The 18860-nt window shown below is 46.2% G+C and overlaps 1 protein-coding gene across 1 annotated transcript in view; it reads right to left on the bottom strand.

The window, feature by feature from the left end:
* Positions 1 to 18860, bottom strand: part of LOC107123311 (regulatory-associated protein of mTOR-like) — a gene marked incomplete at its 3' end in the record, with an annotated part of 81634 nt that overhangs the window by 17829 nt on the left and 44945 nt on the right. Inside the window, exon 2 of the mRNA XM_015426546.1 lies at positions 17152 to 17254. Coding sequence (XP_015282032.1) covers positions 17152 to 17254 — 103 coding nt within the window. The remainder of the gene's footprint in view (positions 1 to 17151; positions 17255 to 18860) is intronic.

Below are 18860 nucleotides of genomic sequence, written 5' to 3'. Positions count from 1 at the left end.
AGAGTGGGCACCCTTGTCTTGTTCCTTTCTGAATTGGAATGTTCTGGGTTAGATCCCCATTTACAATTATCTTTGCCCATTGCTCATTATAAATCGCTGATATCATCCTCATGAAGCTATCTCCACACTCCCAGAGTTTAAGTTTACACTGTAAGAAGTTCCAGTTGACATTATCGAACGCTTTCTCCGCGTCTAAGAACATTAACGCTGCTTGTTTTCCCGGGTTTTGTTCATAATACTCCAAAGTATTTATAATAGTTCTTACATTGTTTTTAATTTGTCTTTTAGGGGTGTGGCAGGGGCATGGCCTTCTGATGGGAGTGAGGCAGGTAAACGCCAAGAAAACAATCCATATGGAAGCTGTACTGTATCAGACCAAAAAAAAAACAAAGTATGGTATCTACTAGATATACATAATCATTACCATCAACAACTGAAACATATTATAGACACCCAACAACTCTAGGTATACAGTGTTATCCAAATGGCTACAGTACTTTTATCACGGAGGGGAGAAAAACAGGTTACTTACCTATAACTGATGATCTTCAAGTGGTCATCTGTGCAGTTGCACCCATGGGATTATGCACCTGCGCTGATCCAAATCGGTGGTATGCAAAGCTCACAAATGGATTTTCACGCCTCCCTCCCAGGCATGTGCGGAAACACCACTGCACATGCCCAAAGAGGCGGGGCGTGGACATCCCGCCAGTTCCTTCTGACCAATGTCATGTCAATAACCAAAGAAAAGTACTGAAACGACAGCAGCGGGGAAGGACGAGCAGGTGGTGTGACTGCACAGATGACCACTCGATCATCAGTTACAGGTAAGCAACCTGTTTATCTTCTTCGTGGTCTCTGTGCACCACACCCATGGGAAATTGAAAAGCAGTGGCTCACCTGGAGATGGGAGCTGTTGCAAATTCAATGCTCTGCCGACGAAAGGACTAGACGACCAAGGTCCACTCTGTGGTGTTCACGAACATCAACAGTGTAGTGCTTGATGAAAGTGTTCAGAGTAGACCATGTCGCAGCCCCACAGATCGCTGACAGGGAAGCATCCTTCAAGAAGGCTGTAGACGTAGCCATGGATCTTGTGGAGTGCGCTTGCACAGGCAAAGGCAATGGGCACTTAGCCAACTCGTAGCACAGCTTAATAGTCTCAACAATCCATTTGGAGAGACGTTGTGCTGAGATTTTTTGTCCTGTGGAGTGACTGGAGAAGGAGACAAATAGGTGATTGTCCCTCCTACTTGAACGTGTCCTGTCAAGGTAGAAAAGTAGCGCCCTCTTAACATGTAGTGCATGGAGGAGACGCTGTTGGCCATCTTTTGGGCTAGGAAAGAAGTTCGACAAGAAGATCTCTGAGCTGAGATGGAACTTGGAGACCACTTTAGGTAGAAAGAGAAATCAGGCACCAGTCTCACACCGTCCAGTAGGAAGACAAGGAAGGGTGGGTCATAACAAAGGTCCACAAGTTCGCCCACCCTCCTGGCCAAGGTAATGGCAACGAGGAAGGCAGTTTTCCAAGCTGCATGTTTTAGCTCGCAAGTTGCCATAGGCTCAAAGGGTTGTCCCATCAGATGGTGCAGCACCAGCAGCAAGTCCCACAAGGGTACCAGTGAATGGATCGGTGGATATAAGTGGAGGAGACCTTTAAGAAATCTCTTTGAGACCGGGTGAGAAAAGATGGGAAAACCTTAGAAACCCGGATGGTAGGCAGAAATAACCGACAAATACACTCTGATTGAGGAGTGCAAGAGGCCCTTCTCTGCCAACGAAAGCAGAAATTCTAAAATCTGGTCAACTGTGACAGAAGCCAGGGGCACATCAGAGGGCTGTAAGGAGGCCAAGAAAGAGCCCATTTCCCACTGTAGGAATGTCGCGTAGAATCCTTCCTGGCATTGAGTAGCACAGTAGTGATTCTATCTGAGAATGTTAATTGTCCATGAGATAAGCTGTTAGCTTGAGCTTGTGTACCTTGTGGAACAGCAAAGCCCCTCCATCTGCCAGGAGCAAATCCAGCACCTGTGGGAGAGGATGGTGAGCCTTGGCCAGCAAGAGGAGGTTGGTGAACCAACACTGCCTTGGCCACCAGGGAGCGATTAGGATGCATCTCATGTGGACCCTCATGAGTCTTTGGACTGTCCTCAGCAGCAGCAACGGGAGGAACATGTATAGGAAGTTGTTGTCCCATGGGTAAAGGAGCCCGTCTCCCAAGGACTTGGGATCTTGTGCTCCCCTGCAGCAAAACAGGTTGCACTTCAAATTGCACCTGGTGGCGAAGACGTCAATGTGAGGTGTACCCCACTTTTGAAATACAGGACGTAGGTAGGTCCAGTTCAGCACCCAGTTGTGGCGCTGAGAGAGACCCCTGCTGAGCAGGTCCGCATGCACATTGGCCTTGCCAGCGATGTGTGAGGCAATGGGAAAGATGTGCAGAGGTATGCACCAGGCCCAAAGGTCCAGAGCCAGGCAGCATAGACTGTGGGAGACCATTCCACCCTGTCTGTTGACGTAACTGAGGACCGTCATATTGTCGGTCAATACAGTCACGCATTTTCCCGTGAGAAGAGGCTGGAAACATTGGATGGCCAGTTTGATTGCCAAAAGTTCCAGAAAATTTATGTGTTTTCTTGGGGCCAAGGCCGTTGAGGTGGGCTCCCCAGTCCCACAGCGAGGCATCGGTCATGAGGGTGAGACCAGGATTGAGGGGATGGAAATGACACCCTGCGTCAGGTTGTCTGACCATGTCCACCAGAGAAGGGAGTCGCGTGAACATAAGAACATAAGAGATGCCAATGTTGGATCAGGCCAAAGGCCCATCCAGTCCAACACTCTGTATCACACAGTGGCCAGAAATACCAGTGCCATCAGGAGGTCCACCAGTGGGGCCAGGACATTAGAAGCCCTCCCACTGTTGACCCCCCCAAGCACCAAGATGACAGAGCATCACTTGCCCCAGAGTCCCTATCTATACCTTGTGGCTAATAGCCACTGATGGACCTCTGCTCCATATGCTTATCTAATTCCCTTTTGAAGCCGTCCATGCTTGTAGCCGCCACCACTTCCTGTGGCAGTGAATTCCATGTGTTAATCACTCTTTGGGTGAAGAAGTACTTCCTTTTATCCGTTCTAACCCGACCGCTCAGCAATTTCATGGAGTGCCCACGGGTTCTTGTATTGTGAGAAAGGGAGAAAAGTACCTCTTTCTTTACCTGCTCTTTCCCATGCATAATCTTATAAACCTCGATCATGTCACCCCTCAGTCGTCTTTTCTCCAAGCTAAAGAGCCCTAAGCGCTTTAACCTTTCCTCATAGGGAAAGTGTTCCAACCCTTTTATCATTTCAGTTGTCCTTTTCTGCACTTTTTCCAAAGCTATAATATCCTTTTTAAGGTGTGGTGACCAGAATTGCACACAGTATTCCGAATGAGGTCGCACCATTGATTTATATAGGGGCATTATGATATTGGCTGATCTGTTTTCAATACCCTTCCTAATAATCCCCAGCATAGCATTTGCCTTCTTTATTGCAGTCACACACTGTCTCGAGGTCAAGGGTGGCATCCTCAAGGTCAAGGGTGGCCATTCAGCATCCTTGGGACAGGAGAGGCAGAATGACTGGGAGTTCCATGAATTCAATGGAATAGCCCTTGGCTAAGATGGAAAGGCCCCATTGGTCCAACGTAATGGTGGCCCAGGCCTGCAAATAGGGATGGAGGCGGGTAGGGTCGGAAGAGGTAGACAGGCCCTGCTTGCCGGGTTTAGGTTGTTTAGCTCTGACAAGTTGCTGCCCAGAGCCATAACTTTGCCTGGTCTGGTACTGCTGCCTGTTCACAGACGGAGAACGACGTGGTCTGTAGCCTTCGTCCGGTGACAGTTTAGCATATTGATGCCTGGAGCCGTGAGACCAAGAGCAAGGACAAAAGGGCTTAGAGGGGGCAGAGACCCCCAGCAACCTCGAGGCCTTAATGCTCTTATCCATGTCCTGGAGAGTCGAATCAGTGGATGCATGAAAGAGACCTTGGCCATCGAAAGGTAAGTCCTCTATGTACGCCCTGGTGTCAGCAGGGAGCAAGGTGGTTCTAAGCCAGGAATGCCTATGGAAGGCAACTGCAGACAACATTGTTTTGGAAAACGTGTCCAAAGCATGTTTGGAAGAATTGATTATTTGTTTAGAGAGCAGCAAGCCTTTCTTTTGCAGCTTCTTGGCCTCCTGATGTTTGTCCTCAGGCACCGAGGTCAAAAGGTCGGTAAAGCGCTCCCAGAGCGAGTACTGGTAACGGCCCATACAAGCAATATAATAAGATGTCTTAATTCCAAGAGCTCCAGCTGAATAGAAATGACGACCAATGGAATCCAACTTCTTGCTCTCCTTATCAGAAGGAGTAGCGAGGGTACGTCTACTCTTTGAGGCGGACGACACGACCATGGAGTTGGGCTTGGGGTGGATATGGAGGAATTCAGCCTCCGTCTCTTGGACCCGATACATATGATCCAGACGTCTGGATGACACTGGAGCAGAAGATGGCTTGTCCCACGGGGCCTTCGCCACCTGTAGGAGGACGGTTGACATCGGGAGGACGATCGACGTGGAGGTATCAATCTGCACGACATCGAATACGGCGTCTGACACTGAAGGTTGGGGTTGGACTATCGACAGTCCCAGAGAATGTGCCATCCTCTTGACCAAATCTCCGTACGAAGAAAGATCCTCCGAAGGAGAGATCGGTAGATTGTCTGACACTGTAGGCTTTGGTGAAGGATCCTCAGGCGACTCGAGGCGTTCCGAATCATCGGTGCCGGTATCAGAGACGGAGGATCTAGAAGGCGATACAGGTGCTGTAGGGGTATCCAGTATCAGAGCAACCTTCGGTGGTAAAGCAGGGGCGGAACGGAGATGAGAGGGTGGGCAACGAGGTTCCTCTGGAGCTTTGGATTGAGATACAGAGGGTTTAAATTTATGTTGGGGAGAGCGTGAACGACGTGACCCATGGTCCCAGTCCGACTGTGAACTAAGTGTCAGCCATGGCATCGATGCTGATATCGGATACGAGGTGAACCAATAAGGCGTGTGCTGCCTATGGTCCCACGGTACAGGTGGGTCGAAGTAGGTCGAGGAGTGCGGTCTCAATTCTCGTCTGGGCGAGTATGAGAGCATGGGTCTGGAATCACGGTACTACTCAGGGCACTCCTCAGATCGATATTGATGCCCCTCGCATCTGGGGGACCTGGATCGACAATATCGAGAGTCCGGCCAATCGCTTGCCCAAGAAACAGCCTAAGGCGAGCAATCTGTACGAGACCTACATGGGACAACCTCCTCCACTTCCCATGGCGAGGCCGAGATTGGTCCAGTGTCAACGGAGACCTCTGATACCGGGGGGCTCAGTTGCCGAATGGGTAAGTCCAATAACTCAATGTAAGCAGCTCCGGTACGGAAGAGTTCTCTATGTCGGGCTGCGACCGCTGAAGCGGGGTCAATGCAGACCCCTTTTGCACTTTCTTGCTGCTCAGACTCTGAGACTTACGCACAGTGCCAGTAAGAGAAGACTTAGCTGTCTCGTGCTTCTCCTTTTTCTTCTTTTTGGCCGGCATAGAGGCAGAAGAGGCCTCGTTTGACGCCAAACACTTAGAAGAAAGCCTCATCCGAAGCCGACTTTGCATGGTGAAGGGGGTTCGATGCCGGTGTACCTCCCGATGTCGACAGGAGTGTCGTCGGTTGGTCGGAAGGGGCCTCAGCAGACATCTCTCCGGCAGGCAAGGGGGTACCAGTGCGGACTCCCAAAGTGCCACTCGAAGCCTCGCAGCCCTGTTTTTGCGGGTCTGATTCAAGAACTTCAAGCAATGGCAGCAAGCGTCTGGGCAATGAGTTTCTCCCAGGCAAAAATGCAGAGTGTGCGGCCGTCACGGGGGGCAAGTTTGCTGCCACAGCCGACACACAATTTAAAACATCTCCACTTTTCCGCCATAAAAAATAAAATGGCACCAAAAGAAAAAGAGGGCTCTTGTATGAGGCGAAGTAAATTTTACCTCAGTGCGAGAGAGGGGAGTGGGGGGGGGAAGGTGGGAAGCCGCCTGAGGAGCGGCAACCTTCAGAAAAAGTCCTTTTTTTCTTTTCTTTTTTGGTAAAGAATAAAATAAACGTAGCAAAAGGAAAAAAGAAGAACATTTAAACAATCCCTCGTGAGAGGAAAATAATGCTTCTTCACCGACCGGCAGAAAACAACCTGTTTAAAGTATGGTGGTCAAAAGAGAACTGACGGCGCCCCGCCTCTTTGGGCATGCGCAGTGGGGGTTCTGCGCATGCCTGGGAGGGAGGCACAAAAATCCCTTTGTGAGCTTTGCATACCACCGATTCAGATCAGCGCAGGCGCATAATCCCATGGGTGTGATGCACAGAGACCACGAAGAAGATTAAAGGTTCCCAGAGAGAACAGAGCATCTACTTTTCTGTCCCCCCCCCCCTATTATGAACTCTTTCGCCTATCTATGATACTATTTTGGCCACGTTCAAGGAAAATAAAAAAGAGACAGATTTCAACACTGCTTTACAGTTAACCTATTTCTAGAGGTCTCAAACCCTTGCCATATTGCCAGCCTTGCTTTGATGCATAGCCTCAATTAGGGGATGTATAAAAAAATAGATTTCATTCCAATTACAATGCTTCTGTTCAGTATTGAACTCATTTATATCACTGCTGAACAGAGGTTTTTTCACATAGTATAAGGTATATATCTTTCTTAATGGCATTTTCTACATTCTTATTGTGACCATTCTTAAACTAAAACCAAAATGAAAGACAGGTATCATTTCTCTTTAAAAGGGGAGAGGAAATATTATAGAAACACTGTTTATTACCTGGAGTGAAGGCTGCACGTCTAGCAACTCAAAAGATGGATGCTATAGCGCTTTACAACTCATTCAGGGCAAATTACAAAAGATATGTACACCTATCCTTCACATCCTTTCAAGATATAATTGCATCCTTGTTCCAGTATTAGTCCCAGAGAGATATAAGTCAGATATAAAGGAAAGCAAAAGGAACAGAATGTTTAAAAAGATCACCTGGAGGCTATTAAAATACTATATTTTAAATCATGTGTGTGCAGAAAGGTAAAGATGTAGAGGCCTTTCTAATGGTGTCACCCTGCAAATGGGTAAGGTATGCAGTAGTGGCTCCCACCTTATGGAAAAGCCTGCCTGAGAAGGTCAGAAAGACTCCCACACTTCTGTCATTCCACAGAATGCACAAAACCATAATGTTCAAGAGGTCATTTCTAAAAAGATATTAAAACTGAATGTGAATTAACACCCCAGGATGGCACCTTAACAAGGGAATAATCCATTACAATGATTACTGTAGGGATCACCTGCTTTTACTGCATTATCTTTACCTTGTAATCCACTTTCTGTATTTTATTGTATACTTGCCTTTGATAGTTTGTTGTTCATATTGTTCCCTAATTCTGTAATCCTAGTCCTGTTGCATTCTTCACAGGATGTTTTATACTATATATTTGTGTTATATCCTGCTATCCATCTAGAGTATCAGCAAGAAAGGAGAATTATAAATGTAAACAAATGATAAAAAATATTTAATTATCACACACATTTGCAGTAGGAATAAAATCAGGGAATGTCCAAAACCAACGGAAATGTATTGCAATGATGGCAAGCCTCTCACATTCCCACCCAGGGGTGGATTGGGAAGCAAAAAATGGCCCTGGAAAAAAGTATGTATGAACTAAACTAAAACAATGCACTGCAGCAACAGGGAAATAACGGAGGATTGCACATGTGCAGAAAACGGAAGATTTGTCTCCACTTACCGTGAAGCTTCCTTCTCGGTGGTCCAGAGTGGGGCAGTCCTCCAGACTCCTTACTCCTGGGAAACAGCTCCTCTCCTCTGAAGACAGGGCCAACAGACACTTTAGTCACAGAGGGGAGGGGCTTGTGCTCCTATTTCCCAGTCGTACTCCAAGCCACCGTTCCCCTATAGTAAAAGGTAAACAACAACGAACTCACCCCCAACGGGGGGCAACAAACTTCCAAATGAACTTCATTAACAGGTAGCCCCTCTGGTTTGCTAATATGCCAGCATCCCAGGCCCATCATTGAATGACCACCTACCCCTTCCCTTCCAAACACCACAATGGAAAAGGAGCAAGCAGCTCCCCTGTAGACAGAGGAAGTAGCACCTACAAACCGGGTGGGCAGGACTGCCCCACTCTGAACCACCGAGAAGGAAGCTTCACGGTAAGTGGAGACAAATCTTTTGTTCTCCGGTGTTCCAGGAGTGGGGCAGTCCTCCAGACTCTTTACTCCTGGGACATAAGACAGCAGTATCCTCCAGGGTGGGTCCATCCACTTCCCCATCTACAGGGTGTGCTGCAGGACCCTTCTACCGAAGGCTGCATCGGTTGCAGCCAATTTGTCTATAGTGTTTGGTAAAAGAGTGTGTGGATTTCCAAGTAGCTGCTTTGCACACAACTTCCAGAGAGGGAGAAGCCCTATAGACTGCTGACGTGGCCGCCCCCCTTAGGGAGTGAACTGTGATGCCCTCAGGCGGCTCCAGGCCTTGTGCGGAATAAGCCAAGGCTATGCATCCCCTAATCCATCTGCTAAGGGAAGACGATGAAACCCTTCTGCCCACACAGGACTTTTTGAAGGAAAGAGAGAATCAGTGACCCGAATAGGTTTTGTTCTGTCCAGATAAAAACTAAGCATCCTCCGTACATCCAGACAGTGTAATGTTCTTTCCTTCTCGTTCTGGGGATTTGGACAGAAAGACGGAAGGACAATGTCTGCCGACCTATGAAAGGTTGAATTTACCTTCAGAATGAAGGCCGGGTCAGGGCGTAGAACTACCCTATCATTATGAAAGGTACATAAATCCTTGTCTATCGACAGGGCTCTTAATTCTGAGACCCTCCGTGCGGATGTTAAACCCGCTAAGAAAATGGTTTTGAAAGTCAGTTCGAGGGGACAGGTTGCCATAGGTTCAAAGGGTGCCCCGCACAAAGCCCTAAGAACCGTGTTGAGCCGCCAAGTTGGGAATCTGTGGACCTGGGGAGGATTAAGCAGGGACGCACCTCTCAGAATTCTTTTGACGTGTGAATGACTAGCAAAAGACTGCCCTTTCCTAGCACCCTTAATGACTGCAATAGCCACTGCTTGTCTATGTAATGTACTGGTGCTTAACCCCTTATCCAGACCCTCTTGAAGGAAAAGAAGGATCACCCCCATGGATGCCTCTATGGGGGTCTATATGCCTTTCCTTGCACCAGGTAGAGAAAACCTGCCAGGTATTATTATAGACCCTATTAGTCGACCCCTTTCTAGCAGCCAACATGGTCTTAACCACATTAGTGGAATAGCCCACCCCCATTAACTGCTGTCTCTCAACCTCCAAACTGTGAGTTTTAATAAGTCTGGTTGAGGGTGGACCATCTCCCCCTGAGTGAGAAGATCCTCCACTGAGGGCAGGTGCCAGGGCTCCTGGACTGCCAATCTCAGATCTTGGAACCAAGCTCGACGGGGCCAAAATGGGGCAACAAAAATTACTTCCGCTCTCAGATCTTTGGACCACCTTCGGAATAATTTGGATCGGTGGGAAGGCGTATAGAAGCTTTTGTGGCCACACTAGGTGCAGGGCGTCTGTTCCTATGTCAAGAGGACTTTTTAACCTGGACACAAATTGTTGTGTGTGACGGTGTCAGACGGTTCTGCTCTGTGGCAAATAAGTCCACCTCTGGTGTCCCGAATCTCTGACAGATTTGCCTAAACACTGCCCTGTTTAGCATCCACTCAGATTGATCCACCCACTGACGGCTCAGCCAGTCTGCCACTGGTTTCTCTCGGCACAAAACAAAAGGGATCACAGATATCCACAGTTAAATTATTATTATAAAAACTAAATTATTATAAGTTTAAAATAACTATTTTCCATGCAGCTTCATGTGAATTATTTATTGATTATGGTTTATTCCAGGATATTATGAAGGAAATTAAGAATTTACAAATACTGAGCTGGATTAAGAAGCTGACACCTCCTTTAAATATAGGATTACATCTGAGGAAGACTGTTAAATTGAAATGAGTTCACAACCGGATACTCATTATGTTTGACTATGTGGACTTTTTTACAATATTGTATAAGTGAGAATGTTGGACCAATTGTTGCAATGTTGTAAAGTTTTAGAAAAGCAATATAAATCTTATAAATGTTGTTCATATCACACTGTTTTCTCTCGGCCTGCCATGTGAATGGCTTTTAGGAACAAGATGTGAGTCTCCGCTCACTGTATTAGCTTGCTTGCTTCTTTGTGTAGCCATTTGAAGCATGTCCCACCTTGGCGATTGACATACGCCTTCGCCATCATATTCTCCATCTGGATCAGGATATGACGGCCCTGTATCAACCCCCGAAATTTTTCTATAGCTAATCTGATTGCCCTGAGTTCCAGCAGGTTTATGCTGTTGGACTTCTCCTTCACTGTCCATGTGCCCTGTATCATCCTTCCTTCTGCATGTGCTCCCCAGCCGAACAAACTCGTGTATGTCGTGATCACTACCCGAGGAGGTTCCCTGAGAGGCACTCCCTCGCTGAAATGGTTCGGCTCCAGCCACCATGTCGGGGTCCGACATACCTAAGGGACCACCTTTCCCATATGTTCCCCTACAGGCACTACGGTCGGGGACACAACATCTCCTGGTGACCCCAGGCCCCAAGGAAGCCAGGCTGGCTGCAACCAGGGCCAGGGCTTTTTCGGTGGCGGCTCCTACCGGGTGGAATGAGCTCCTGGTGGAGATCCGGGCCCTGTGGGACCTTGCGCAGTTCCGCAGGGCCTGTAAGACGGAGCTCTTCCACCAGGCTTTTGAGAAGGAGCCACCACTACCTCACCATCATTACCTTTACCATCATCATCAACTGGCCCTGGGAGGAGTGAATGACAGCGCTGCATGGACACCACTGATTTGGGAGTACCATTTTCATGATGCCATCTTTTTATTGAAGACTGATCTGAAACATCTAGATCACTTTATAGTTTTGTAATATTATAATGACTGTTTTTATGCTGTTTTAACCTGTTTTATGTATTGGCATGTGCCCCATTTGTGAGCCGCCCTGAGCCTGCTTGTGGGGAGGGCGAACTATAAATTAAAATAATAAAATTAAAAAATAATATTTATTTATTTATGTTTTGATTTGTATCCCGCCCTCCCAAAGGCTCGGGGCGGCTCACATGCGGCAAAGCCGAGATATAAAATACAATAAAACCATCTACTGAACACAAATAATGCCCCAAAGATGCTACCTTATCAAAGCTTGTGGCAAAAAGATTGTAAGAAAGAATTTGATCAAAACTTCTGGAAGGAATTGTGGGAGACCAAAAATCCTTACCCAAATTCTATTCCACTAGAGCTACAAGATTTTAAGATACTAACGAGGTGGTACTTGACTCCTCAACGACTTTCCCATATGCATGCCACAATCTCACCAAAATGTTGGAAAAATTGTGACAAGATAGGCACGTTCGCCCACTCTTGGTGGGAATGCGATAAAATAGCACATTTTGGGGAAGAAATAAAACAAATGGTACACAGAATTATAGGCCTTGAAATCCCACTGGATCCTGAAAACCTCTTCCTTAAACATTGGCCGCCTCATATTGAAAAACATGTACATAAGCAGACCTTGGATGTTATGATTTATGCTGCACGAACAGCGATTGCTACTTGTTGGAAAAATCCAAATCCTCCCACATTGGGACTCTGGTATCAAAAGTTGTGGGACCAATTCCTTATGGACTCTGTTACCAACAAACTCAATAGACTAACCCAAAAACCCATAGAAAAACCTGTAATGGAAAAATGGGATCCTATATTGGAATTCTTAGCAACAGAAGATTTCTTACCCTCCTCTTGGCAGCAATTTAGGGAATGGATGTAAACCCTCTCCCGACATTGGCAGCAGCAAAAATAAAACTAATTCGCTAGTTGTACATATACTGGATAATTATCAAACAATGGAACTTAGCACCCATATGCCAAAATTTAACAGAATAACAACATTTAAAACCACAATAAAATCCATACTACATCACGGCGCAGTAATCTTCCTATGTCAATTCTTCCAAGATGGGAACAACCATCCCAATTTTGGCGGCCAGCTATCTCAATAGCGCGGTCTCCCGCACCCTGTCTGTAAACTCCTGCCAGGCAATGCTTACCCCCCTTTAGTGGGGGAAGTTCCCTGAGAGGCACTCCCTCCCTGAAACGGTTCGGCTCCAGCCACCATAATAGTTGCTGCCTCACTGACTCCGGGAGCTCCACCTCTCGGGTCTTTTTCTGTGCTATGTCTGACTGGAATGGAAGAAGAAAACGCTGTAGGAATCTTGCATGAAACCTTGACCATTGTAAGACTTCCTGACAGGACACTTGCATCCCCAGAAGTTGCACTAGATGCATGACTTCCACCTTCGGTGTCTCCAACACACTTTGAGTCAATTGACATAACTTTTGTTGTCAGTCCTGAGAGAGAAACACCCTGTCCCTCTCTGTGTTGATTTGTACTCCTAAGTGTGGGATGGATTGACTTGGCACTAATGAGCTCTTTGTCCTGTTGATCACAAGCCCATGACGTTTGAGCTCCTTCAGAGTGATCTCCAATTACTGCATCGTCTGCTGATAGGAAAAGACCTTGACCAGGATGTCGTCCAGGTATGGAAATAAGGACACGCCCACTGTCCTCAGATGGGCCACCAAGGTTATTAGGATCTTGGTAAACGGAAGGTTTCTTTCACTTACCGTGAATCTTCCTTTCTCTGTGGTTCTGGAGTGGTACATTCCTTACGTCTGGGATAAGCTCCTCCTCTTTCCTCAGGGTTGGCTCCAAGCTTTGATCCAGGCGGGGGAGGGCTTATCCCCTTGTAGGCTCTCCAGTTCTCTTGCCAGCCCTGCTACGTGCTCCGGCTGTGCTGAAGAGCGCACATTGAGTAAAGAAGAAGTCAGGAAGAAAGAAGAAGAAGATGCGATGGCTGGGCTTTACAGCCGGACAGTGAAACGCAAGATTCTTTATCAACGGCATCAGGTCTCGACCCACAGACACGTCGGCAACCCGAGGAGCGTGTCTCCACCGTCCTTACCCATCCTGGGGGCGGAGGGCCTGTTCCTGACGCCAGGGAGTGCAGAGGCGATGAAATGTGGCGGTAGGGAGGCATTAGGTCTCTCCTTACCGGCATTTGGCAGGCAGCAGCAAAGTGGGACACGGAGCAGACGATCGCCGACTCCTAGCATCCCGCCTGAAACACGGTAAGCTGACACCGGGCTGGAATCTACCCCTCTGCATGAGGGAAGAGAACTGCATGAGGGAAGAGGACGTCGGTGCGCTCCCCAGAAACCTCCGCCCCACCAAGGGATTGGAGGGGGGGTATTGCTTCCCCCAGGACAGTTAACGTTCTTCCAAATACCCCTCAGGGAGGGGGGAGTCTTTCCTGGGCTTTTGTCCCTCAGAGCAGGAAAAAATTCCTCTATAGAAAAAATGGCCTCCTCTGAGGTGGAAAAGGGGGGGCCAGAGGGCACAGGGAGACCATTCCCATCCCTTATTAAATACTGGGGGGAAGACATTGAGGATGCGAAGGAGCTTGTTATCGGACTCCTTTCTCCTCTCCCCCCCTCCTCCCTCCCCCCCGCAGGTTTTTTGAAAATGGCTGAGAAGGCGGCCCAAGGCAGTTCCACCAGGGACATCATGCAGGCAAGGCCCTCATCGTCTCAAATTGGCCAGGATCCTTTAGCCAACACAGTTGCCTTGAAAACCCCATGGGGTCACCATACGTTGGTCTTGATGGGACAAAAAAAGGCTGGAGCTGCCACAGACATCTAGAGAAACAGTGGAGGAATCTGACAAGAAAAGGGGTCCCTTCCAGGGCAGGGCCACCTCCCCCATCCCCTTAGCTGCCATCTTCTTGTCTCCTTGTATTCTGTATCTTTTTAAATGCCTCAGACAGCTGGTGTGACTGATGGCCCCTTTAGCTTTGCCACTAGCACTCCAGGCCACAACCACACAGTGAACTGTCCCACTGAGATTAACAGCCCATCCAGCCCTGTTCCCACTTCTCACTTGCTTAATATGATGGGGATACCAAGCATAGACTGAGTGAAATGAAGAAGCATCACATCTTCCTACTTGTCTTCCGCTGGCTTGCAGTGCTGGGAATGCAGAGCAGCTGCAAAGTGTAACCTCTTCTAACAAATGTATTTTCTCAAGAAATCCCAAATTCTTTCCTAGCCATCTGCTACTTTGGTCAGTACAATATAGACTACAACCCTCCTGGACACTGGGAAAAGCTTTATGGCGCAACCTGTAATAACTACCCAGTTCTCTGCTACTTACATAGCAGACTGAGGAAGCACTGGAAAGATGTGATCCACACACAAAGAGTATTTCATATCTCCCTACTTCCTTCACAATAACCAGTAAACCCGGGGACACCAATACCACAGACTGAAGAGTGGTGACTGCCAAGATACAGTGCTAACCTTCTGTCTGTTAGGAATCCAGTCATGCTACTCAATGGGAGAAGTACTGTACACAACTATACTCTATATTCACTACACTAATTTTCAGTTTAATGTTTGTTGAAAACTCCCCAAATACTGGCATTATTCCACTGCTCACTGTTACAACCCTTGTTTGTGGTTCTGGGAGTCTAAGACTCTGAACAGCAAGGAGAAATCCATAGTTATATTTATACAATTTAACATGCAAGCATAAAACTGTGAGACTCTATTAACAGCTTTGCAGTAAATGCCTAAGTCATTTTTAAACCTATTACATTCTTAGCAACTGCATCAAATCCAATGCTACAGCAGCTTTTTAGGGGGGGGGGAAACAAAAGAAACCTATAAACTACAGAGAGAAAATACTCACGCAACTCAAACCAAGAGGCCTCCATTGTTAAGGCAGCCCCTTATATTTACTTCCTCGCCTCAATTGTAGTATTTCTTAGATGTCATTATCCTATTAGAGTTTTGCCCTTATTAAAGCAGCAGAACTAAAACAGGAGGTTTCCTGAACAAATTTCATAATGCATCAAAACATCTTACACTGGAAAATGCCTGACTGGGACTGGAAGGAAACTGGTTTCACACTGAGTAGGGTGTACAGTAAACGGAACTCCATTTAGAGTACAGCAGGGCTCAGAAAGTTTTTCTTCTTTACCATACTGAATAGATCAAAATGACCATAATACATTTTTGTCCAGCCTCAAATGCTGCAAAAGAAATCCATGCTTCTGTGACACCAGAACTAACTGAAACAATGCTTAAAAAAAATGGCCGCAGGTTTTTATGAAATATTTGCATATGGATACATACATTTATGAAACTGTCTTTCAAGGATTTTACACAAAGTATTTCACCCATCAATGTTCAATATGGCCAATTTGCTCTCAGAGATGAAAAAATATCCATGTTCAGTTAAGGCATTAAAAAAGCCCAATTATCACAAGCAGCATAAACACAGGGATTCCTAGATAAATAAACAAAAAAATAAATAAATGGTAAAACTTGGTAGAAGATAATTTTATTGATGGCCCTCCAGTTAGGGAAATTACTGCCCATGCCCCCAACTACTCAAAGTCTACATGCCTTCACAGTAAACTATCTGCCCATGCTACATAAAGTAAACTTACAGGGAATTTATTTTGCTACACAGTAAAATGGGATCCAAGATCACTGCAGACAGTGACTGCAGCCATGAAGTTAAAAGATGCCTGCTCCTTGGGAGGAAAGCTACAGCAAATCTAGACAGCAAGACATCACCCTGCCAACAAAAGTCCATATGGTCAAAGCAATGGTATTCCCAGTAGTAATGTATAGCTGTGAACGCTGGACCATAAGGAAGGCCAAGAGCCGAAGAATAGATTCTTTTGAATCATGGTGCTGGAGAAGACTCTTGAGAGTCCCTTGGACTGCAAGGAGATCAAATCAGTCAAATCTAAAAGAAATCAACCGTAACTGTTCCCTGGAAGGCCAGATACTGAAGATGAAGCTCAAATACTTTGGTCACAAAATGAGAAGGGAGCACTCACTGGAGAAGACCCTGATGCTGGGAAAGATTGAAGGTAAAAGAAGAAGGGGACGGCAAAGGATGAGATGGTTAGACAGTGTTATCAATGCAATGAACATGAAATTAAGCGAACTCCAGAGGACAGCAGAAGACAGGAGGGCCTGGCGTGATGTGGTCCATGGGGTTGCGAAGAGTCGGACTCGACTGTGCGACTGAACAACAACAACAAAAAATGAGTTTACTTGCCTATTAATTAAAATCTTATGGAAAATCTAAGGGACCTAGTTAGGGTTTACATGGTAATTAAAGGAAAAACCAGCATACTACAAGGTAGCTATATGAGACTTCTGTTAAAAAATTATTACATTGGCTAATTTTATTCAGATCAAATCTTGGCAGATATTATCCTGCCTGGAGGTAGCCCAGGCAGCATACATCCAAGCATGTTCATTCTCAATAAAGGATTTTCAAAACAGCCCCAAAATGACTTGGGGGGGTCTAATGGACTAAAAGACCATCTCTACCCCTATAAGACACTAAATCAACTTAAAGCTTTCTTCTGGCTATATACTTACAACAAGGGGCATGTACAGAAGTGTTCTTGATTATTTGGATCCTACATAGATTTCTGCAGGTGTGGAGGGGGGCAATTTTCACCTGCCATGGGAAACACCCAATTCTCTCAGCCACGCTATTCCTGGGGGTCACTATCCCTAGGAGCAGCACTTAGAGGAAATGTCAGCTACAGTGTGAGCGGGGAATTAGCAAAAATCACACCCCATCCTACACCCATGGAAATCTATGTGGGATCCAACCCCACTGCCTGCTCCACAAGTATAGAACTCCCAGCCTCACAGGATTCACCAAAACCTGAGTGTACGGCTTTTTTCCTTTGTACTGCATTTCAGCAAGATGAGTTAACCCAGTAAGAAACAGGGCAATTAATGTGACACTTCAAAGAACTTTAGTTTGTACTTTTAAAGTTGTGTTAAAAGTACAATTATCTGACTTAGAATCTCAAGACAGGACAAGATAACAGTTTAAAGAAAATAATAATATTTAAACAGACTTACCTATCCAGCACTCAAGGCGAGCACAAGGAGTCGTCTTCACCACATCTGGGGGGTCAACACCAACATTTAGGCATAGTACTAAGGCAACACTAACTGTCTTCATCTGGAAAAGAGAAGAAAATGGTATAAGCATTTTAAAACAATAATGTACCATAACTGTCCAATAGGCTCATGTGCATGTATCCAAATAGTCACCGATGACCATGTAGAACAGTTTCATTAATAGAATGGTTCTGATTATCTGCAGGTCAATTTTATTACTTATACTCCTAAACTAAACAGGTATGTCTATAGGTCCTTACTCTAGACAACAAGAAACTATTGTATTATTTCTGATCAGCTCCATATCTATATTCTGAGTATGGGTCTAATAAGCCTGTTATCTGGATGTGAAACCACTAGACACCCCATATATAACAAGCTATCTTGGATAATAAATACAAGATGGGAAACCCTCTGGCTTTTCTTTCCCTCCCCCATCTCCTAACTGCTTGTTTCCCTTTGACTCTGCTTCACACCTACCCACTTGGTCCTCCCCTCCCTTCTGCTCCCCTAGATGGGATATGTGAAGAAATTCACTTATTCATTTGGAGATTTGAAAAGAGCAACACTCTGAGGTTTTTTTAAATTATTAAACTTATATTTGATTTTATATAGGACATTTTAGGAAGGGAAGGATATGGGGAAGGGAATCTCCCTTATAAATAAAAGCCGAATGGTGGTGGCACTTCTCTAGAACATTCCACACGCTCCAAAATCAGTTCGCTCTCTGATCTGTCATTCAGAGAGTCTCCCTATCCACTGGCTGCTTTTCCTGAGTCCTGCCTCCAAAATTATAAACATTTTGCTGTTCCTCTCCCCCCCCCATAGCCAGTCAGAACACAGAGGTTATTTGCATATGCAGCCTCATTGGCCTTTGCCTCGGAACACAGAGGTCGTTTGCATATGCGACTTGATTGGCTTTTGCCTCTAACATTCTAAACAGTTTTGCTGTTCTGAGGTAAAATGGGTCCAATCTCCAGGTGAGGGCTGGAGATCACTCAGAATTACAACTGCTTTCCAGATGGCAGAGATCAGTTCCCCTGGAGAAAATGGTGGGCTCTGTATCCTTATATGCTGCTGAGGCCAGAGTAGGCCCATTTCACCACAGGGGAGATAAAATACCATATTTCCCACCAAATGAGCCCCATTCCCAGCATTTGCCCTACTTCACTTCTCTTCTCCCCCAAACAAAGCTGAAGCCACTGCTTGATGTACAGTGTGCTGGAAACTCTGGAGAAGGGCTTAGTGCCCATCAGATGTTGGATGGCTTGCTGCTCCTTGGGAGAGGGCAGTAGACCTGTCCAGATTCCCCAGCAAGCTGCACACAAGACACTGGCGAATGTATTATTGCCCTGGGTTACCTTGGCAAGCCAAAATGGTAGGTGATATCCCAGGTGTCAAAGAACTCCAGAGAGGGTGGTTTCCAATGTCTACACTTACACAGATATGGCTGCTGGGGGGGGGGGGCTCCTTTGTCCCATTCTATTATTTTTTTTAACTGTCAGATTGTTTTGAAAACCTGGATATTCACTTGGGTTTGCAGAAAGCAGTACCCTACCCTGGGTAACACTGTTATGAAGCACACATGGCTATTTGATGGAGCTTTCTGTTGCTGTCCTGCAGACAATGCTAGAAATGAAAGGAAATGTATCATCAGTGGAGTCCTA

The sequence above is a fragment of the Gekko japonicus genome, unplaced genomic scaffold (genome assembly GCF_001447785.1).
Source record: "Gekko japonicus isolate JY-2015 unplaced genomic scaffold, Gekko_japonicus_V1.1 scaffold1415, whole genome shotgun sequence".
Classification (NCBI taxonomy): domain Eukaryota; kingdom Metazoa; phylum Chordata; class Lepidosauria; order Squamata; family Gekkonidae; genus Gekko; species Gekko japonicus.
The sequence above is the reverse complement of the archived record's forward strand: the minus strand, read 5'-3'. Positions and strand labels throughout refer to the sequence as shown.